Source organism: Nanorana parkeri, unplaced genomic scaffold (assembly GCF_000935625.1).
Source record: "Nanorana parkeri isolate BGI_ZX_2015 unplaced genomic scaffold, ASM93562v1 scaffold1169, whole genome shotgun sequence".
Taxonomy (NCBI): Eukaryota; Metazoa; Chordata; class Amphibia; order Anura; family Dicroglossidae; genus Nanorana; species Nanorana parkeri.
In genome coordinates, this window is record NW_017307437.1 from 274,848 (window position 1) to 299,201 (window position 24,354).

General features: G+C 44.4%; 1 protein-coding gene across 2 annotated transcripts in view; it reads right to left on the reverse strand.

Moving 5' to 3' along the window:
* The window catches only part of NTN1 (netrin 1), an 85,969-nt gene that overhangs the window by 14,138 nt on the left and 47,477 nt on the right, over positions 1 to 24,354 (reverse strand). The window contains exons 4-5 of one of the 2 annotated variants that reach the window (XM_018568302.1): positions 18,810 to 18,959; positions 15,840 to 15,893 (exon numbers count right to left, since the gene is read on the reverse strand). In XM_018568302.1, coding sequence (XP_018423804.1) covers positions 15,840 to 15,893; positions 18,810 to 18,959 — 204 coding nt within the window. The remainder of the gene's footprint in view (positions 1 to 15,839; positions 15,894 to 18,809; positions 18,960 to 24,354) is intronic. The other variant, XM_018568303.1, reaches the window with a different exon arrangement.

The following is a 24,354-nucleotide window of genomic DNA, read 5'->3' on the forward strand; positions in this document are numbered from 1 at the left end:
AACTGTATTTAAATATAGGAAACTCTCTAGTGCTCCAGTCCTAAGGTATTCAATGAAGAGAAATGAGAGTGCCACTAGATCCTTATAGTCGAGAATAAGTTTATTAGATACAAAGGTCTTCATCAATCCCAACGTGTTACAGGGTTTCAGGGCCCCTTCATCATGGTTTTAAAGTAAATAAATTTGGACATAAAGGATTTTGGGAGATTGATAGTAATAAGGAGATTCACAGCCTGCTTTGGTTGTGGGTTTAGAAGCTATAAAGTGTCACCGGGACAGGAAGTGTGGGGAAATCTCTCTAATGGAGCCGCAGGAAGGCAGTAGACACCTGACATTAGATGTACACAGAACATTCTCCTATCTGGTCAGCACAAGCTTTCGGCTGCCACTCAAGTGTTTTCTAAAAAGATTTCCTTTTTTTTTGTTTTTGTTTACTATCCCTGGCAATAAAGGGCGTACGAGTCACTTGCCCAAGTTCCATTACAGACTTTCATGATATTGGCCAGAATGCTGCTAATTTTTTCATCTGGTTCGTAATTTTTGGGGTGCGCATTTGTTTTTACAAACAGGAAAAGATCAATTTAACGAGGGCTCTGTTGCGGCGGCAAAAAATCGCCATAGGAGAAAGCTGTAGAAGTTACTGTCAGCATGAAGGGGGCTGATTGATACATATCCCCAACAATGGCTTTGGGTAAAGAAGGGATTCAGCCCTCCACAGAACCGGCCATTGTTCTTCCTATACAATACGCTGCAGAGAATCCCCCAGGACAATGATGCTAATGTATGGACAAGTCTTGTGTCTTCCACCTCCGGTGGTCTCTTTCACCTAACGTCTAACCCCCCGTGAGACCCCTGGACTGTCCTATTGTCTGGGCCAGCCATTGCTAAATTTTGGACTACGGGGGTGGCCCATTGGGGACAGGGAGAATCCATTGTAATCCCTCACAATCTTTGTGCTGGAATGTGTATGAAGCCAATGGATGTATAGAAATAATACGTGTACATTGTCAGGATGAGACCCACTGAGGCGTAGATGACTTGCTCTCACCTTGTAAAAGTGAAGAGAGACAATCAAGGCAGTAAAAGGTGTGAATAGATTCATGGCCAAAAGAAGGACATTTCAGGTCTTTTTGAAAAACAATCGCCAGTAATATTTAAGAAACCAAAATGGTGTTTGGAGTCCGTTTAGAAAAAGTAAATTTTCCTCCAGTGTGATGAATGGAATGTGTCCAGTCTCTGTGTAGAAGACACCTCGTTCTTCATGCTGCTTGGGCAGATAGCAAAGAGGACCTTTCAAGCAAATCACATTTCAACCAGATTTCAATAATGGTTGAAAGAAGAAACCTGCAACCTGCCATTGATGAATATGACCTGTACACAATTTTATGGATTGCAGTAGATTTAATGCAATGAAAGAATAACTGTAATTGAATAGAAATTGTTTGAACTCCGGAACCCTGGCAAGAAATCTCAAAGAAAGCAATTGGATTTTCCACCTCGTTCTATCTGGGTTTCTCCAACTCCCACCAAAATATTGCGCAATATTCATTTCAGTTCTTTTTCAGTCCCACTGGAAAGTAGAAAAAAGCTTAGCGGCCATACACACACAAAAATTGGGGCAACCCACCAACTTTTCTACTATATATATATATATATATATATACACTTCTGGTTGATTGCATTAATCCATTTGAAAGTTTGGTGAGCATGATGCACATGTTGGCGCGGGAAATTGACAGGTCACACCTGACCATGTATTCTCCACAAAGCACCCTTCAAGGTGGCAGACATCCCGTTAGGCCCCGTTTCTTCAGACAATACTGAGGAAATCTGCAGAACGACATTACACAAAGGTGACTAGACACCAATGGTCCTGTTTGCCTGAAACAAATCAATCAATGTATTGTCCAGCAAGTCTGGAGATCATCAGCCATTTCAATTTTATTTTCTGGGTATGCAGATCTCATGAGAAACCCAAGCTTGGAAGCTAATCAGAAAATAATTTTCCCTGGCAGTCTGAGGAGCTATGTGGTCTGGGTGCACCAGGCCCAATGTTCTCAGTATTCGCTACGCTTTGTATAGGGGAATAGAGGAATCTTTTAGGCCCTTGGAGTCCATTGCAGTGCACTGCATGCGCGTTGAAGTATGATTAGTGGTGGGTGGATTTGTGCAGTCTGGCTTTGTTTGGGTCTTTGGCCAAGTTGAGAATAAAGAGATAAAGTCCATAGATGCCTGCATTGGTTGGCAATAGATTGCTTGCTTTGTTGTTTATGAAGGGTATGCACATGTCTGTGGACTGTGGTGGCTGGAGCCATGGGCCGCCATTTCCAGACAGGTCACTCAGTAGAGACCAGTCACAGGGCTCGCGTAGAGCGGCTCTGTTGTTCTAGGGTTTCACTTGCGTTTGAAATGGCCTTCAAAAGCAAGTCAGGACTGTGCCATGGAATAAAACTGTGTAGGGTTGATGAGCGCTCTGAGTTTTTGAGGAAGCAGCCTGCCCTCTTATTCTACTCTTCAAGGCGACCACAAACGCAGAGCACACATGTGTTTGAACCGTACTGCACCCAAAGGCGAAACGCTGCATTGGAATAGGAAGCTCATGCCTTTAAATGGTCCACTGGTCCTACAAGTCTGGGGTTAACCTGACTCACAGTACAAATAGTATTATGGACAGCCGTGCACACCAGTGGGTGTATGAAGCAAAGATGATGATTGGTTACAAACACAATAAAACGTATATATATGTATGGGCGCCCCTACACCGAAGGAAAATCGGCAAGGAGAGGTCTTCCATGCTTGCTGGAGATGGCAGAGAAGCCGTAACATGACCCGGCGTGTTTAGAATATTGCATTCTCCTGATGAGACAGAGCGAGCTCACATTGAACACCACACCGAGCACATTCTCAGGCAGTTACACACTCAGCTCCGGCCCTGCGCGGATCGAGTAATTGAATGTAATGTAATGCAAGCGGAGAAAGAGAGAGAATTACTAATACTCATTGGAATCCTCAAACCTCTGCCAAGAAAAAAGAGAGAGAGAGAGAGCGAGCTCTTCGCAAAACCCAGCTCTGCATTCTGCCCGAGAAGACGAGGCAGCCTCCGGCGCGGATGAGGGTTTATCTATTGCCATCGAAACGCTGAGGAGTCCAGAGCACCTTGGGAAAGAGCGAGTTCAAACAGTCACTGATTAATTACTGCACAAAGGAGGATGTTGCAGAGAAGAAAAATCCCTGCAATACGAAGCTGAAAGAGATACGGGAGGAGCTGTAGATCTGTGCAGAGTGGCGGTCAGTGCAGAAAACGGTCATCGTGGATATTAGGGGCAGTTGTTTTTCAAAAAGTGTTACCTTTTTGGACTTGCCTTCCCTTGGAGAAAATGCTGCTGTGAGCTCCATCCAGTGCCGGTCACACAACTGGAAACAGTTGGTCACTTTACCCCTAATAAAGGGGAAGATTAGCCAATGTACACTTTGGAAGTCTGAAATAGTGAGGGCTTGAGGTCAGGTGGCCCGTTCTGGCGGGAGTGTAAGACGGCATTTTCCTTTCCTTGGAGAACACGCTGCTCTAAGCTCCATCCAGTGCTGGTCACGCAACTAGAAACAGTTGGTCACATGATCCCTAATGAAGGGAAGTAATACCGAATAAGAACTTTGAATGTCTCAAATGCTCAGGGCTTTTGGTCAGGTGACCCGTTCTAGCAGAAGCATTAAACATAATTTTCCTTTCCTTGGAGAAAGCGCTGCTCTAAGCTCCACCCAGTGCTGGTCACACAACTAGAAAGATGGTCACATGATCCCTAATGAAGGAAAGTAATACCGAATATGAACTTTGAACGTCCCAAATGCTGATGGCTTTTGGTCAGGTGACCCGTTCTGGCTGGATTGGTGAACAGCATTTTCCTTTCCTTGCGGAAGATGCTTCTCTAAGCTCCATCCAGTGCTGGTCATGTAACTAGAAGCTTTTGGTCATATGATCCCTGATAAAGGGGAGGATTTTGGTCAGGTGGCCAACACAAGAGGGAGCCTGAAGCAGCATTTTCTCCAGAATAGGGAAGTATTTCAATGTCTGTTAATTCAATATCCAAGAACAGGTCCATCATGATCCCCAATGTTCCCTTTGTGTAGATACTTGCACTTTTCTTTGATTTGAAAAGGATTAAAATTCATGTTTTGCTTCTGTCCTGAGGTTTGCATTCCAAGTTGCTCCAAATGCATACAGGTTCCCCATGACTACCTCCACATTTGAACAAGGGGTGAGTTTGCCCCTTTTTAAAGGATATTAAAACCCCAAGAACAGGAATGTAATATAGTGTAGCTTACCAGTCCTTAGAGGATCTGCATTCGTTTTCTTTTTGCCTTTATTTTCCCCCTGGTGATCCTGCCAATAACACACTTCCTGTCCTATGGTGACAGGACTCACTGAGCTCTGTCTATGGAGGAGTAGCGTTGTCACCCTAGGAAAGGAAGTGTTAGGATTACAGAACACCTTCTGCTCTAATAGGGTTAAGTGTTCTGTAGTCAACAGACATAGCTGGGAACAATGTAACTGATAACATTCAGCACAGGAAGTTATCAACTTTTTTTTTTTTTTTTGCATTCATGGAACAGATGTAACAAAATGCTTTAAATTGTATATTTAACAGACCCAAAAATGGAGCAAAATGAGAGAAATTCATTTGTTTGGAGACACTTGGGGGACCCGATTTGTTAAAAACTGCAATTGGTATTTAAAGACATCAGCGCCCAACAAATGTGAATTTGAGATTCCGCGTGTCTGGAGAAAGAGCGATATCAAATGGCGATAAATAGACAGCATGCAGATAACATGTCAGCGGAGATATTAAGCCCTCCACGGCGTTTCACATTCCACCCTGACGACGGCTCGGACTATTATCGGCGGTTATTTGCCTTCAAACAAGCGCCTGGGGCGACATCGGCATCCACACTTCACGCTGAGCCCTTCTCCACATTGTCGTCCTAATCCCCTCAGATGTCTGGAGGATTAGCCGTATATCTGTACCACGGGGGAGCGATCTGTACCTGTCATTTGGCAGCCATTATCCTGACTGCAGCGTTCACATAATGACAGGTTGGATTCTGGGACTTGTCCTTGTTCGCTCAGTGATGTCACTGCAGCCTGCTGCCTCTTACCTATATACTAAATGGCTTCTCCTTCCCTATCATTATATCTCCTGCTTCCTGCGTCAATGGCCGCTGCAAGGTGGCCGCCTCTGAAGCACGGCCAATAGGTAACATAAAGCTGAACTACGGGCAAACGGCTAAGTACACAGATGACATGCGGATATGTTTTACCAACCAAAAGAGTTTGCATTTCTGTCCATCCAGTCCTGAGATTTACTCGGCTCTATCAGACACGACAGCCTTGTCTGGCAGGGGAGGGGGCCTGATATTTCTCTGCTGTAGTTCAGTAACACCTACAGGTCTTGTCCCTCCCTTGACTTGTGACTGGTCAGTTAAAGGAGCAGCAGGAGCAGCAGAAGGCTGATAAGCTCACTTCACTGCTCTCTCCTCCTATCAGCATGTTCCTTGTACTGTAGCACAACTGATTGGCTCCTTGTGCTGCTTCTGCCTCTCCCAGTCTAAGTTCTACTGTACTGGGGATCAGCAAAAGGCTGATACCAGATCAGATTAAGGTACTTACACAGCTTGTATATATATAAACTACATTTCATAATGTGCTATGGAATACAGAACTGCATTCATTTGTTGAATTCAGCTTTAAAGGAGAGCACCAGTCATAATCAACCCCCCTCCTTCGTTCCTTTACCCCTATACCCCATCCACACTATGCACTCCATGCTGCTCTGAGATACCCCATCAGGGAAGCTTCACATTTCCTAACCTCTCCATGTGATACCTTAGAACCAACCTTGGCCTACATTGAGCCCCCCCCAAGTTGACCTTTGCACTAATGTAATGTGTATATACTATTGTAGCTTTAAAGAAGAGCTCCAGTTACAAATCACCCCCACTCCATTTTACCTCCTGCCCCCACTCTTTGTTCCTCTGCCTCTCCTATACCCCACCCTGGCCTAATTGCCCTATCCTTACTATGCACTCCATATACCCCACCCCATTATACCTCCTGCCCCTATCCTTCATTCCTCTGCCTCTCCTATACCCCACCCTTGCCCTAAATGCCCTATCCTTACTATGCACTCCATATACCCCACCCTTGCCCTAAATGCCCTATCCTTACTATGCACTCCATATACCCCACCCTTGCCCTAAATGCCCTATCCTTACTATGCACTCCATATACCCCACCCTTGCCCTAAATGCCCTATCCTTACTATGCACTCCATATACCCCACCCTTGCCCTAAATGCCCTATCCTTACTATGCACTCCATATACCCCACCCTTGCCCTAAATGCCCTATCCTTACTATGCACTCCATATACCCCACCCTTGCCCTAAATGCCCTATCCTTACTATGCACTTCATATACCCCACCCCATTATACCCCCTATCCTTCGTTCCTGTGACTCTCCTATACCCCACCCTTGCCCTAAATGCCCTAGCCTTACTATGCATTCCATCCCCATCAGGGAAACTTCACATTTCCTAACCCCTCCATGTGATACCTTAGAACCAACCTTAGCCTACACTGAGTCCCCATACCCCTTTACCCCAACCTCCCCCTAAGTTGACCTTTGCACTAATGTAATGTGCAGTATATATACTATAGCAGTCATTTACTGGAATTTTCTGTATTATTGATCTAGAATATATACTTTGTATTCCTTAAAAAAAAACAAAAAACTTTTGTAAATTAAAACAAAAATCAACCTTTATACTATGTAGGATACATATGAATGTTTAAGCTGCGACCTGCAGCTATTTCTCAGATTACAAAGTGTGTGGGGAGATAAGGGGTGGTGTTGTCGGGGGCGGCCATTTTTGAGAGCACAGACTCCATACTTTTTGTGGAGCATGACCTTATCTGCAGGATGTGGGTCCATATCTAGTCACCTAACGTATTTATGATGAAAAGTGATTGGAATTCTCTTTAGAAGCAGCAATAAATCATCTCTGGTGCCCATTTATAACCCTGACTGCAGTTCTCCTTTACATTTTTATAGATTTAGAAATAAAATGATGGAAGTTGAAAAATTCAACCTACAATTTTCCAAGGAACGCAAGTTGTCCTCTCATGTCCAATGGGTGACTGCCTTCAGGAGACAGGAAGACTTTTGCATGAGTAGAGGAATCAAAGGTACAAAAGAAAGCTGACAGATGACATGTATAAAGGTTGAAGGTCATCCAGCATGTGAGAGGTTTTGGTTGGTAGATGGGTGGACCCGGGTGTGCTGGGGAATTTTTCCTCAGCTGTGTCATGATCACACAGGACTGTTTATTTTTATTACATCCCGTCCATTATCAACTTCTTACTGTCACAGAAAAAAAACCCCCCACTGATTTTCTTTTTTGTTGTTGCTGTTTCACTCATTGTCAGATAATCTGCGTATTTGCCTGTGTGGGGGTCTGCTGAACCGTGTCGAGCATGTCTGGACTGGAGCAACAATTCAAAACATAGACCCAGCAGAGCACTCATGGACACTGCAGCCCGGCACATCCTCATTTCCCAGATCCGGGCATCCTGGTCACATGGCACTCAGCCCTTATATCCTGAGACGAGGAACCCAGGGAAGGAACGTTGACTCTTAACTACCGAGGAAGAGAAATCTCTATTGAGACAACACATCAAAGAGGAAACCATGTGCAACCTATCACCTCATCTCCGGCTTTGTCTTTACACCGTTCTTTTCTTCCATCAGCTTCTCAATGGAATTTTGACAATTGAGAAGCTGGGTCAATAAGAAGCTACAATGGCTCGAGTGATAGTCTACATAAGACGGCCACACAAAGAAATATCAGTCGTTGACGTTCCTCAATGACGTTTGCCAAGGTTAAGATCTGAGTGATCACAAAACATACTGTCTGGTAGCTCTTAGCAAGCACCCAAACCCATTCCTGGAGCCCTCAGTATCCAACAGAAATTCCACAATGATCTGAGAAGAAATTACCTCATCATTGGACTGTGGTCTACACAGAACCATACATGAGCACATTTTTCACTGCAATGACGGAAGACTCAAAGAACCATCAGGAACTCCCAACATATGAACACTGGGAGATACAAATAAAAACTGGGCCAAGGAATTGATGACTCCCCATAGGTCTATGTCTAAACATCAGGTCCCTTGCTCTCTTGTAATAAGGCCTGTCTAATCTACAGCCTCAACCACATGGCCAACTTTCCCCTGATGGCATTGGTTGTTTTTTTCTGGCAAAACTGGTTAGGATCAGTAACAGCGATGGGTGCACAAAGGTTGTGACACTAACAGCATACTTTAAATTCCATGAGGAACATCAACAATCATAAAGTATGTTATATGGATGCACAGAATTCAGGATGGGGGACATGTTGTGGTTCTGATACTTTTCAAGTATTTTGGAAACGCACAAAACAAACTTTGGAATTTCCATTAATATAGCACACCGGTGATTAAGAACCAACATCTAGGACAACTCATATTCTCTGCAGTATGGTAAACAGTTTAAAATCCAAAGCTGTGGACCACATTGGGTCTGTCCAATAAACTTTTTAATCCCCCTGAACTGAGATGGGTTACCCTTAGATGGGTGAGATGTATGAGCTGTAGATTAGATTGGCCTTACTGCAAGAGGGCAAAGGTCTTTAGGCCAAGACATTGTCCTATGGAGAACTAAATTGGCGTCTGCCAAAATCTGATTAGTTAAAAGAGAACTATGGGCCAAGTGTTTTTGGTCACGGGAGGACATATACTAGCATCCTCCCGTCACCCAAAAGCTCAGTATATTGCGAGCTACAGCTCACGGTATACTGAGACCGCTGCAGCCGGGACGGATCCAGACATTACTGTTGAGATCCACCCAGTTGTGTGAGTGACAGTTGGCTCTGCCTATCTAGAGGCAGAGCCAGCTGTGCCCGCCCCCTCCCCCGTCCGTTCCTCCAGTCAGCGCTGGAGGATCGGAACGGGGGGCAATCCCTGCAGGGAGCCATGACTGACAGTCACCTCTCTCTGCAGGGAGATGATCGAGAAGTGAGCGAGCGACGTTATGTGTTCACTCACTTCCCGATCTATTGAGCCGACGTGTGACAGTTTCATTGTCACACGTCGGCTCCAACTATGAGGATAAACGCGATTTTCATTCACCTCATAGTTCTCCTTTAAGTAGCCAAGATGGAAAGAATTGCCAATACTCCTGTATTCTCTAGTCCGAAGTTCAGTGTCGCGGAATCCCGTTTGGAATATTGTACTTTAGTATCTGTTTTCATGGAAAAGTCTCTCTTTGAAGTCCACTCATTGAGATATTCATAGATGTATGGACACAACACATAACATCTCAGAGTGCTGGCTGGACATTCGATTATACGGATTTCTTATATGGAAGGATTCTGAATCTAGGACGACATTCAGATATATTATTATCACAGCTGGGGCCACGCTGTGCTCTATCTCCTGTATGGCACTATACACCAGCGGTTCTGGATGTGCATTTGAGTAGTGGGGGATAAAGGAATGATTTTTGCCCACTGTCCTGATATGAGGATATTGTAATCAGATACGTCAGAAATATTCTCTATGTATCATTTCTCTAATTCCAGCTTCCCATACTCCTATGTGGCAGCAGAACGATCCTGGTCCAGTAGAGAGTTGTGCTGGTGGCATCATGTGGTGCAGATGTTCAGGTTGCACAGCGGGGGACTATAAGGGGGAGGTTAGGCACATACCAGTCTAACAACAGAGACTGGTCACCAAGCAGCACTGGTAGTAAGGCACACAGATGCACGATACACCAACGCGCTCTCTCTCTCTCTTTATTGTGATTCCTCCCTCTGCAGAATATAGTATTGATAATAAAGTTATTGTACCTTTAGCTGATACGGTGGACTCTCCTATACCCCACCCTTGCCCTAAATGCCCTATCCTTACTATGCACTCCATATACCCCACCCTTGCCCTAAATGCCCTATCCTTACTATGCACTCCATATACCCCACCCTTGCCCTAAATGCCCTATCCTTACTATGCATTCCATATACTCCACCCTTGCCCTAAATGCCCTATCCTTACTATGCACTTCATATACCCCACCCCATTATACCCCCTATCCTTCGTTCCTGTGACTCTCCTATACCCCACCCTTGCCCTAAATGCCCTAGCCTTACTATGCATTCCATCCCCATCAGGGAAACTTCACATTTCCTAACCCCTCCATGTGATACCTTAGAACCAACCTTAGCCTACACTGAGTCCCCATACCCCTTTACCCCAACCTCCCCCTAAGTTGACCTTTGCACTAATGTAATGTGCAGTATATATACTATAGCAGTCATTTACTGGAATTTTCTGTATTATTGATCTAGAATATATACTTTGTATTCCTTAAAAAAAAACAAAAAACTTTTGTAAATTAAAACAAAAATCAACCTTTATACTATGTAGGATACATATGAATGTTTAAGCTGCGACCTGCAGCTATTTCTCAGATTACAAAGTGTGTGGGGAGATAAGGGGTGGTGTTGTCGGGGGCGGCCATTTTTGAGAGCACAGACTCCATACTTTTTGTGGAGCATGACCTTATCTGCAGGATGTGGGTCCATATCTAGTCACCTAACGTATTTATGATGAAAAGTGATTGGAATTCTCTTTAGAAGCAGCAATAAATCATCTCTGGTGCCCATTTATAACCCTGACTGCAGTTCTCCTTTACATTTTTATAGATTTAGAAATAAAATGATGGAAGTTGAAAAATTCAACCTACAATTTTCCAAGGAACGCAAGTTGTCCTCTCATGTCCAATGGGTGACTGCCTTCAGGAGACAGGAAGACTTTTGCATGAGTAGAGGAATCAAAGGTACAAAAGAAAGCTGACAGATGACATGTATAAAGGTTGAAGGTCATCCAGCATGTGAGAGGTTTTGGTTGGTAGATGGGTGGACCCGGGTGTGCTGGGGAATTTTTCCTCAGCTGTGTCATGATCACACAGGACTGTTTATTTTTATTACATCCCGTCCATTATCAACTTCTTACTGTCACAGAAAAAAAACCCCCCACTGATTTTCTTTTTTGTTGTTGCTGTTTCACTCATTGTCAGATAATCTGCGTATTTGCCTGTGTGGGGGTCTGCTGAACCGTGTCGAGCATGTCTGGACTGGAGCAACAATTCAAAACATAGACCCAGCAGAGCACTCATGGACACTGCAGCCCGGCACATCCTCATTTCCCAGATCCGGGCATCCTGGTCACATGGCACTCAGCCCTTATATCCTGAGACGAGGAACCCAGGGAAGGAACGTTGACTCTTAACTACCGAGGAAGAGAAATCTCTATTGAGACAACACATCAAAGAGGAAACCATGTGCAACCTATCACCTCATCTCCGGCTTTGTCTTTACACCGTTCTTTTCTTCCATCAGCTTCTCAATGGAATTTTGACAATTGAGAAGCTGGGTCAATAAGAAGCTACAATGGCTCGAGTGATAGTCTACATAAGACGGCCACACAAAGAAATATCAGTCGTTGACGTTCCTCAATGACGTTTGCCAAGGTTAAGATCTGAGTGATCACAAAACATACTGTCTGGTAGCTCTTAGCAAGCACCCAAACCCATTCCTGGAGCCCTCAGTATCCAACAGAAATTCCACAATGATCTGAGAAGAAATTACCTCATCATTGGACTGTGGTCTACACAGAACCATACATGAGCACATTTTTCACTGCAATGACGGAAGACTCAAAGAACCATCAGGAACTCCCAACATATGAACACTGGGAGATACAAATAAAAACTGGGCCAAGGAATTGATGACTCCCCATAGGTCTATGTCTAAACATCAGGTCCCTTGCTCTCTTGTAATAAGGCCTGTCTAATCTACAGCCTCAACCACATGGCCAACTTTCCCCTGATGGCATTGGTTGTTTTTTTCTGGCAAAACTGGTTAGGATCAGTAACAGCGATGGGTGCACAAAGGTTGTGACACTAACAGCATACTTTAAATTCCATGAGGAACATCAACAATCATAAAGTATGTTATATGGATGCACAGAATTCAGGATGGGGGACATGTTGTGGTTCTGATACTTTTCAAGTATTTTGGAAACGCACAAAACAAACTTTGGAATTTCCATTAATATAGCACACCGGTGATTAAGAACCAACATCTAGGACAACTCATATTCTCTGCAGTATGGTAAACAGTTTAAAATCCAAAGCTGTGGACCACATTGGGTCTGTCCAATAAACTTTTTAATCCCCCTGAACTGAGATGGGTTACCCTTAGATGGGTGAGATGTATGAGCTGTAGATTAGATTGGCCTTACTGCAAGAGGGCAAAGGTCTTTAGGCCAAGACATTGTCCTATGGAGAACTAAATTGGCGTCTGCCAAAATCTGATTAGTTAAAAGAGAACTATGGGCCAAGTGTTTTTGGTCACGGGAGGACATATACTAGCATCCTCCCGTCACCCAAAAGCTCAGTATATTGCGAGCTACAGCTCACGGTATACTGAGACCGCTGCAGCCGGGACGGATCCAGACATTACTGTTGAGATCCACCCAGTTGTGTGAGTGACAGTTGGCTCTGCCTATCTAGAGGCAGAGCCAGCTGTGCCCGCCCCCTCCCCCGTCCGTTCCTCCAGTCAGCGCTGGAGGATCGGAACGGGGGGCAATCCCTGCAGGGAGCCATGACTGACAGTCACCTCTCTCTGCAGGGAGATGATCGAGAAGTGAGCGAGCGACGTTATGTGTTCACTCACTTCCCGATCTATTGAGCCGACGTGTGACAGTTTCATTGTCACACGTCGGCTCCAACTATGAGGATAAACGCGATTTTCATTCACCTCATAGTTCTCCTTTAAGTAGCCAAGATGGAAAGAATTGCCAATACTCCTGTATTCTCTAGTCCGAAGTTCAGTGTCGCGGAATCCCGTTTGGAATATTGTACTTTAGTATCTGTTTTCATGGAAAAGTCTCTCTTTGAAGTCCACTCATTGAGATATTCATAGATGTATGGACACAACACATAACATCTCAGAGTGCTGGCTGGACATTCGATTATACGGATTTCTTATATGGAAGGATTCTGAATCTAGGACGACATTCAGATATATTATTATCACAGCTGGGGCCACGCTGTGCTCTATCTCCTGTATGGCACTATACACCAGCGGTTCTGGATGTGCATTTGAGTAGTGGGGGATAAAGGAATGATTTTTGCCCACTGTCCTGATATGAGGATATTGTAATCAGATACGTCAGAAATATTCTCTATGTATCATTTCTCTAATTCCAGCTTCCCATACTCCTATGTGGCAGCAGAACGATCCTGGTCCAGTAGAGAGTTGTGCTGGTGGCATCATGTGGTGCAGATGTTCAGGTTGCACAGCGGGGGACTATAAGGGGGAGGTTAGGCACATACCAGTCTAACAACAGAGACTGGTCACCAAGCAGCACTGGTAGTAAGGCACACAGATGCACGATACACCAACGCGCTCTCTCTCTCTCTTTATTGTGATTCCTCCCTCTGCAGAATATAGTATTGATAATAAAGTTATTGTACCTTTAGCTGATACGGTGGGCACAGCCTGGCGCCCGCAGTCAGATACAGAGGTAACATAGTAGGTAAGGTTGAATAAAGGCAAGGGTCCATCCAATTCAATCTATGTGAGTGCGTTATTGTGCGTCTATATTTGTATGGCTCTAACACTGCCCATATTTTTGTATATGAAGTGAGGTAAGAAACGCATCAAGAAGTTTCTTGAATGTATCAAAAACTCTCGGTGGAGACAACCGCCTGTGGAAGGGAGTTCCAAAATGTCACTACTCTCAGAGTTAAAAAAACCCCTACGAATTCTAAGATTGAACCCCCTTTTCCTCTAACCTCTTGTTGTGTCCCCGTGTTCTCAATACAGTTTTTTCCGAATATTGGGGTCTGCAATAAGGACTGCAATAAGGTCCCCTCTTAATCGCCTCTTTTCTAAGTCGATACGTTTAAATTTTGAAGGCGGTCCTCATAACTCAGGCCTTCCATCCCTTTCATTTTGTAGCCCTTCGCTGAACTCTCTCCAGCTCGAAGAACGTCTTCCCTGAGAGATGGCGACCGAAACCGCACCGCGTACTCAAGATGAGGCGGACCCAGTGATTTTTCTGCCTCCTTCGGGAGCACCGCACACCTCGCGCTCACTTCTGGCCTTTTACACACCTTGTTTTTGTTAAAATTCCACAGCCGCTTGCTTTAGAAGATATTTGTTCCCTATTATTAGAATTCATTTTCCATTTCAGCACATGAAGGCCGTTTCACGCCAATTAAAAAAACTGGCTGACTCCGTATTTTTCCAAAAATATGTATAAACACAAGCGTGACCGTGCACATGTTATCACCTCATTCCTCTGTAATCGGGGGGGAAGGGGAGGGGGGCGGGGTGAAAGTGAATTGCCAGGGGCCACTAATAAGAAAAGCCTCACTTCTGCGTTGTCGGAGACGTGACCCACATGGATCGGTCAACCACAGAAAAAAAGGTAACATTTTTAATTGGCGGCATTGACGTCATTTCTGGGTCTTTATCAGATATTTTCCATAAATATCCCCTACGTCACATGTGTCAAACTCAAGGCCCAGGGGCCGAATCCGGCCCACCAGGCCGTTTCCTAGACTTCTACTTTCAGATCTCGGTATTAAGTTATGACTAAAACCAGTGATAATGGCATGCAGAGGAAATTATGATAAAGATTAGATACATTTATAGAGTCTTACAGGCCCTTTGAGGGCAACCATAATGTTGATGTGGCCCACGATTAAATTGAGTTTGACACCCCTGCCCTACATGGTGCATTTAAAAGGAGAGCTCTAACCAAACTGCTAAATACAAAAGCAGCACACAGATCTATACCTGTGTGCAAAGTAAAAGCACGTACTGTCATGTCACCCCTCTACTGTGCTATATGGCTGTATAGGAGGGCGACACCAACTTACACAACCTATTCTACAAACTCTTGCTGATGACCTACCGGCCCTTTAAACCACTGGTTAACCCTATTCCATGACCAGAGGTCACTGATGCCTAGATGCGCAGGCTGAATTTAGCGGCTTCAGCATGTGTTGGCCGACCTTGACAATATCTCAATGACAAATGACAAAAGAACTGAAAGTGGACTCCGGCCTATAAAAGCATTATAAGTCCTTAGAAAACCTGTAAAAGCCCAATAGGCGCTTAAAAAGCTGAAAACTGATGTCAGCCTGGCAGTGGGAGTAGCTGGATGGGTAAGTGGGGAAGGACCTCACGTGGGTTTATAGGAGAGAGCTCTCAGTGGGTGTCAGTACACAGCAGAGAGATGGTGTTAACCCCTTCCAACCATAAACTGCATATGACCCGGACCCAGTACAAAACCCCATGCTGGGGATGTGTTCATGTACCCCAACATTAGGTTCACATGCAGATTAGGGGCAGAAGGAGTTAACATCTGCCTACTGCTCAGTACTGACACCCACCTGAGCTCCTCCCTTCTCCTGTCCATCAAACCACTCCCACTGCCTGGCTGATGTCAGCTTTCAGTTGGTGCATTGCATTTCTCAATATAAAGACAGATGTAAGGTGACTTAATGGGGGACATAAAACTTTCCAAATTGAGATAATAAATACCGACCCGTGACATCTGTAACTAATGCAGATACAGTTTGAAATCACTTGAACAATTATACTGCTCAGCGGCGATAACACATATGAGGTTAAACAGACGTATCTACAGTCAATCATGCAGATTTTCCTACCTGATGGTTCTTCAGTGCTGCTCGCTGCCGTAGTGGGAGGAGCTACAGGGATTTCTGTAGTGGAGGGGGGAAGGCAAGCGGTGCGGAAAGAAAAAAAATAGATTAATTTTTTTTTTTTTTGGTAACACATAACTGGAGCGGTTTGTTATATGGCAGCGCTCATTGTACATTGCAGGCATCATATTAGTAGAATTGACTTTGTTAGTCTATATGCCTACAGGAGCCAGCCAGGGAGCTAATGGCAGCTATATTCAGGCAGCGTTAAAGAGAACCTGTCACACACTGGAGGGAAGATTAAAAGCAAGGCGGCTGTTTCTTCTACAATGTTACATCAGCAGTTGAAAATCATCCATTTATTTAGCCCTCTGGCTCTACACCAGAAGGCTTATGTTGCCTCAGCAGGTCTGACCGCCGGAGAGAACTCATCACAACGGCCGGTGGGAGAGTCTGCGTGACACTGCGGCATGAATACGGGTCACCGACAGGTTAGTTTATCCAATAAGGTGTTACTTTATTGGTGACAGGTTCCCTTTAAAGGAAAAGCCAATCAGAGCGGGCATTTTCTTTCCTCCATATTGCTCATAACGGTGGGCAGAGAAGCTCTTTCTATCGGGATGGATGGGTTCTTATGCTCAGATGCCCTCGGACAGTATCGGAGGGGGGTGTAACCAACAGGCCAGGCCTTGTGTTGCCCCATTAAGGGTATTAGATACCCTGGAGAGGAAAGAGAAGCCCCATGAGGAAACAGAGATGATCAAAATTTAGTTTAGAATTGAAGAGACACAGCAATATATTTCAAGTCCACGTCTACTCCAATGGCATGTTTTTTTGTTAAAAGCCAACACGTTTTGGGGGCTATAGCTTCATCAGGGCTAGGGAATATGAAGCAAGCTGCTGCCTGATGCTGTGCAACACAAAGCATTTTCGTGATCCTCATCCATATATTGACTACTGAGTCCACGTACGTGATGCATTGTTTCATATTCTTCAGCCTTGATGAAGAAGATGGAGTTACAGCCTCTGAAGCGCATTGATTTTTTTTAAACAGACGGTCATTAGAATAAACAGTTCTTTGGACTTGAATGTCACAGTGTGTTGCTTCAATTCTAGATTTTAATTGGCAACTTAGTTGACTTCTGGGGGACAGGAGGGAAAATTCCACCAATCAGCAACAAAACCTGACCCCCCCCCCTTTCAATCAGTGTCTGTGGACACATTTGAACAGGACTCCTTCCTAGAGTGCCCTGGACCCTGAGGACAACTTGTGTTCACTATAGGCACCTCAAACTTTGCCTTAGCTCAACTGCTATGGTGCAGCAGGAAGCTGTGCAAACTCTTGAGCACACTGGGGGCTGAGCTGCTGCCTCGGAGCTCTGGAGTTTACCCCGCTATGTCAAGCAGGAGGGGTGTCAGGTGGGTAATAGGGCAATTTTAATCTCCTTTTATGGAGAAATCTAGTTACTGGCAGTGACCTCTGTAGGCACACAGAAGAATTTGTAATAGCTTAGTCATGATAATAAAATTGATCAGAATAAAGAATACCTAAAAAGATGGAACCAATGACTCCCTATGGAGGAAACTACACAGGTAGCACGGTGTATCAATTGGAGGATTGTGTTGTGATGCAAGATTGGTTGCTACTATAGGTCACTTCAGGAGCGTTCTCCTATGGGCAGCCATTGGTTCCATCTGCTTAGTGGTCAGCAATTAACAATTGATTACTAGTGATATTGGTAGCTCAGCTGAACATCTTCCTAGCCGATTGGGGTGACTGCCAGCAGGAAGGTAAAAAATAATCCTTTTGGTGGTCATTCACACAGTGATTTGTGATCCATCTGGGTACAAGCAAATTATTTTTAGTGCATCGGATCAAATTGGATTGGAGTGTGGAATGATCATATTGAAATGTGGTTGGCCACCACGGGGCAGAATGCTTCCTACTGGATTTGATGGCGTGGGAGACGCATTGGAGCTCAGGAGGTGGGAGGAGTCATTCCTTAGGCCACTTTATCCCAAACCAGTCTTCGTGGACCAGTGACAGTTCATATATTCCAGATTCTCTGGAAATCTAGAAAATTAAACCTGTCCTTGTGGACTGGTGTTAGGAAAAGCTGAATGGGCAATTGCTGATAACGTTCATTCAGAGTGGAGATCCTCTCGTCCTACATTGACTGGCCACCATCTATTGCCTGGTACGGGTTATGGCCCGGTCAGTGAATCCCATGCCAGGCTCTCGTCCTCTATATATTAACTCACAATCACATCACACATTGTTAGTAGGAGACATTTGGTAGAGAACAATGCCATTCACTTAGAGAGGGTTCATAGCTCTTCCCTGGATGAGTCAATGACCCAAGGATGTGGCCAAGCTACTCAGAGGTTCTGCCTAAAGATTCAGTAGGCTGATATTTAAAGATAAGTCAGTTGATGAGCCCATTGACCAAAATGGCTGCCTCTGCAATGTTTGTAATAGGAAATGTAATTAGACTTCTGTTTTCTTAGCTGTTTTGACTCATAACTAGCTCAACTGATTCCAAATTGTTGCATCACCTCTTGACTGTTAAAGCGGCGGCCACGGTCCTTCCACCTGGCAGCCATCTTTTTGAGTTTACCAAAAGTTCAAGAGAATGCCAAAGAAAAAGTAGGAGCCAGTGACATCGTATTGCTTCTCGGTGATGTCACAGGCTTGTTGATAGGCAACAGTCTATATATCCATGAACTGTAGTTCAACACAATGGAAAGCTCACAGGCCTCATGTATAAGGAAGAATTCCTACTTCTAGCACTGGAAAATGAAGAGAAGGATCTGGGTGGCCACTGTGGCTGATGGCACCTATTCTGACTTATATCTGAAGCCCATTGGTTGTCACCTCAAGACCCTTTGACAACATTCCGGACACTCTTTAAGGTCTAGAGTAAATGGCATTGCTGGTTAGTAGTTTGTACGACATATAAAGTTGACGAGACATACTTATGCAGGGGGCAATGGGCGAGCGGCTTTGTTGGTAGCCCTTGGCACATCGATTGCACGTTATGCCAGTCACGCCATCTTTGCAGGGACACTGGCCCGTGGTCTGATTACAGGTTTTGCCGGCCGCACCAACAGGATGGCAGTCGCAGGCTGCAGGGTGGAACAGACGAGAAGGGTTTGGAAAAAACAGCACAAGGTCACAAGCAAAACACAAGTACCACTTTACATGGTGACGCGGAGGTCCGCCAGGGAGGGAACAGCCAAGGGGGGGGGAGGGAGCAGGGGGAATCTTTCATGCAAGCTGTCTACTGAAGCTGGTACAAGCTATAAATTTACTGCATAAATCAAATCACAACAGACATACTGACATTAAAAATTCCTCATGTGCTAATAGACAGGTGCACTTTAATAAAGGTCATTTTGTGAGGCAGGTCATCATTTAGTAGGTTTATGGGTGCACTCGGATGCAGCATTCAAGTTACTGGCACTGAATCCTGGTGCACCTCGGAAATACCCTCCCTACTAAATGGTGGCCTTCACCCTGACAGAAACATTGGTCAGTTCACACAATAATCATAAAAACACATTATAGAATTAACATCATTTCTTAACATGTCTAAAGGCAATGGCTGCTCAGTCTGTGTACCTCAAAGTGATCAATCACATTCTAAATTTCACTCTCCCATAATGCACAGCGAGAAGTCAAGTATCGGATTGGTTGCTATGGCTCTATTGTATAAAACGGCCCCTTTCATTGAATCTTTAGTTCTATCCTATGTGGGGATAGCAGACGCTCTTCTTACTCCCACCCATTTCACCTACAAGATATTAAATTAAACCTTTATTCCTCTATTTCCAGCTTTTTTTACATTTTCTTCACACGTCCCATGTTCTCACCATCCGCGCTATTTTTGATAATGGCGGTGCAATTTTGTTCACCTTTCTATACATGTTTATATTTTGTTTTCATGAAATAGATCAAATCTTTATATGTCACTTCTCTGGTACCTAGGCGGAACTGCTTCTCCTTGCTAGATCTCTGTATGCCCAAAGGACATATAACTGACCATAAAAGAACAAAACAGAGTGCCCAGATAGTGCATGTAAAACACCTTTAAATAAAGTTATAAAATCGTACTTATAAAATGATGACTTTATAATGACATATAACCAAGAGAAACCTCTGAAGGGTAACCAGGTCACATATGAACACACTCTCACTGGGCAGCTGGGAACAAGAGAGAAGGAAGCAAAGATGGAAACCTCTTGAGTGGACAGTGCATTAGACCATGGAGGAGGGCAACCATGGCCCTCCAGCAGTGGTGAAACTATATCCAAGTCCCATGAAGAATTGCAAGGCTCTCTGACAGCCACAGGAATGACCCCCAGAGGCATTTGTAGTGTCACCACAGTTGGCGTGCCGAGGTTGCCTTTCTCCATGGTTAATTGCTCTGTCCACTCAAGAGGTTTCCATCTCTGCCTCCATCTCTCCTGTTGCTGGTTGCCTAGTGACAGTGTGTTCAGCAACTGCAAATGTGACCTGATTACCCTAGAGAGGTTTCTCTTGGTTACATGCCCTGATTTCTAATTATTTGATCAGATTGGATTGGAGTGGTGAATAATCAATTGAATGATCCTATTGATATGTGGCTGGCCACCATTAGGCAGAATAGTTCCGAAATACCTTTCCAAATTTGGGAGGCGCCATTTAAGCTTAGAGGGGAGCGGGGTAGTTCTTTAGTGTACTTTATCCAAAACAAGTCCGTGGGGACCAGTGACAGTTCCTATTTCCCAGATTCTCTGGCAGTCTAGAAAATGAAACCTGTTATTGGTCCTTGAGGACTGGAGTTAGGAAAAGCTGACTTGGCAATTGCTGATAAAACTACATCCAAGTCCCATGAGGCATTGCAAGAATGACAACCACAGACATGACTCCCAGAGGCAGAGGTATGATGGGATTTGTACTGTCACCACAGCTGGAGTGCCAAGGTAGCCTTCCTCCATGGTTTAACGTAATGTTGACTCAAGAGGATTCCATCTTTGCTTCCATCTCTCCTCTTGTCGACCTGGTTACTCTTGAGGGGTTTCTCTTGGTTGTATGCTGTGATAAAGTCTTCATTTTGTTAGGGCAATTTTTTAATATCTTTTTTTATTAAAAGGTGTTTTTCCTTCACTATCAAATCTTAGGGATGTCCCAACGCACTCCTGACCAATAGCCCACTCCAAATTGCTCTGGTGGGTGCTGTAGTGACCAGTGGACGGCACCGCATAGAACAATTAGTAGAATTAAGTCACCAGCACACTGAATTCCACCTCATTGATCTGTCTTTATTGATGGCAGATAGTCATGGTATCAGAGTGAAACCCAATCTTTTGGAACCACATTCAGGTCCTTCATCAGGCAAACAATGGGATAGACTCGTTGTATCACATTGTTTGCTGATGAAGCAACCGTATGTGGTTCCGAAATGTTGTATTTCACTCTGATACCATGACTATCTGACTTCAATAAAGACGGATCAATCAGGTGGAATTCGGTGCGATGGTGACTTCATTCTTCTCTGGAGAGCGGAGATCCAGAGAGCTCAGTCTTCTACTTCTCCTTTGCTGTCCAATCACAGGCTGGGGGATCGAAAAGACCGGTAAATGTTACTTTACTGCAGCAGAAAATGATCAGATTTTCTGCCCTGTGTAAATCTCAGGGCTGGACAGACAATTCAACCCTTTGGCAGGTATAACAGCCCCCTTATATGTATTTCATTCGCGTATTTAGCCATCTGCCTGGAGTTCAGTTTTTAAGTGCTTTGTGCTAACATACCTAGCAGTGATGATAAGAGAAAGAAAAGATTGTGAAAGCAAGAGAAGCTTTTATAGGAATATATCCAAAGATAGTGCTGGCAGGAGGATAGACAACAGAGAAACAATCAAGGAGATGTCTTGGTCAGCAATACAGGAGAGTGAAAATAATATACAATCTAAAAAATGCAATAAAAAATCCGAGACAATTACAGAGAGAGATAGAGAGATGGGAGGAAGAGCAATAAAGGGTCATAATGAAACATGAGACCAAAGGATCATCAGGTATAAATAGCTTTGAAAGACAGATGGAAAAAATATTGCACCGCCATCATCAAAAATAACGCAGATGGCGAGGACACGGGGCGTGTAAAAAAAAAAACAAAGTTGTAAAAGTTTCTAACAATAGAGGAATCAATGTCATATTCATTTCATTATCTAGTGTATGAGGTGCGTCGGTTTCTTTGGGCGGCAAGTCTTACCCCGGGAAGTATTGTTATTCAGATCTTCTGGCTTGAATAAGAAAATAACGTCTCACAAGTTTTGAGATTTTCCCATTGTGCCCTCTCGCCAACATTGGCAAATAGTTAAAAAAAAAACCACAACGGTGGCTATTTCTCGGCCCTGTGCATGGCATGGCAACCAGAATTGTCATTAATCCAGGACAGAAAATGAGAAGCTACTACAGGTGACCAAAGTGTCCCATTTGCACACAAGAGCTCAGTGTGTGGAGGAGAGCCGGCCTTTGAGGGAGCCACGGTGTGGCAGATTTGGGTGAGCTGTGCAAGGAAAGGGACTCTGATATGCTGGAACTTTCAAGAGATGGAGAGCCACCAGTTACTCTCAGCACCTTGTCAAATGGTCCTTGCACTGCTCAGCCTTGCTCCATAGCAATCAGATGTCTGCTTTCATTTTCGGAACCTAGGGTTGCCACATGGCAGGTAATTTACTGGCCTGGCTAGGGGAAAAGTGGACTGGTTGCCAATGGTATTAATAGGAATAAGTTGATGATTTTTGTTTCCAGAAATGGTGGTAACCTGAACCAGAAAAACCAAACCAAGCTATTTGGTGGCTTTAAGGTGGCATTTTAAGACCTTCAAGGAATGCTTTCCGTATAAGCTCAAATCAGAGTTTTACAGAATGTGGGAGATCTTTATTTTCAGTCACGTGACTTTAATTTTCTAATCTGATTTGCTGCAAGCTAAACTATAGAATAAAAAAATTACCTTTGCAGTGGGGCCCCCCAACATTTCAAGGGTTAAACGCATTTTAAATCTAGGGGTAGAAGAATAAGGTGTACTACTTGCCTAATTCCTCACTCTGGCACTCTCCACTGCTCTCTGACATTTCGGGTTGTGGCTCCCCCTCCTTGTCCACACGTACAATGGTTCTGCATTGTACCTGATGTCAGTACCGCTGACCGCAGCACCAAAGAGAAGAGGCTTTTGGGAGATCATTCGCACAGCACAGAGCAGAGGTAGACCACCTGGACACTCCAGCTGTGGTACAAATACAAGTCCCATGAGGCTTTGCAAAACTCTGAAAGCCACAGGTATGACCTCCAGAGGCATGATGGGAGCGCCAAGGTTGCCTACCCCAGGCGTAGAGAAAGCCTGCCAGAGCGAGGGGTAAGCTAAATATTACACCTTATTCCTCTACACCTAAACTTAACGCACCTTTAACCCTTACACTGGAGGGGCCCCCACTGCAAGGGTATGCAATTAAAAAATTACAATCACGTGGCTTGGAGAGAACCTTTTTTAAATAAGGATCCTCATCCGGTTGTGTAAGCCTCTAGTTCATTGTTTCACAAACTGTGGACCACCAACATCTGCAAGAAATGTACAGCATGGACCACCCAAAAGTGGACAATAGACCTCTGAGATTCTCTAATGCATTGGCCTGCGTGCTCCTTTGAACCCTCAAACGCTGTGCTCTGTTGCTCGGGTCTGTGGCATGTGGCAAAAAACAAATTCACGGATATTTATTTTAGGTTCTGGTTGTCATCTCAGCTGTCTATTAGGCAGCGTCTTGTGCCATTGTCTTTTGTGTTTATCTTTCAGGCGCGGCTTCAATCTTCAATATTCTTTTTTGTTGTGTTAGATGAAAGCTGGATGCGTGCGCCGTGTGATTCACTTTCAGATGGAAGCAAGCCACGGCTCTTCATATTACAGCAGCATGACCAAATTGGCTTAAAGTGGACCTGTCAGTTGAAGCCACATAAGGGGCAGGGCACATGTCAGCATAATTAAATCACAGTATAATTCTGAATAAAAGAAAAGATACTCTTTCACACCGTGAGTGAAGCATTGCTGGTCCTGACCCCCCACATGTAACCTAAAACCTATAACAACTTAGATTACATGGTCTCTGGCTACGAGGAGCATTGTGGGTGTTTCACCTAATTAAAAAGTGCTGAGTGTCTGTTGTTTTCAATCAGTCCCTGTCTGGTAGAAATGCAGTGATATATGTACAATAGGTCAGCAAAGCACAAGTGAAGCAAAGCCTGCTTAAGTAATGCTGCGTCTGCTGCACTGAAATCCCAAGCAGTGTTCCCCCCTGATGGACTACAGAACTCATCTACTCTCCTCATCTCCATAACATAAGTAGAGGTATTCTGTTTCTGCTGGGCTACAGAACATCTTCCCCTCTCCTCAACCCTATAACATAAGCATAGGTGTTATGCAGCCCACCAAAGTAGGCAATGCCGCTTGGGATATCAGTGCAGCAGAGGCAGCATTGTGCATGT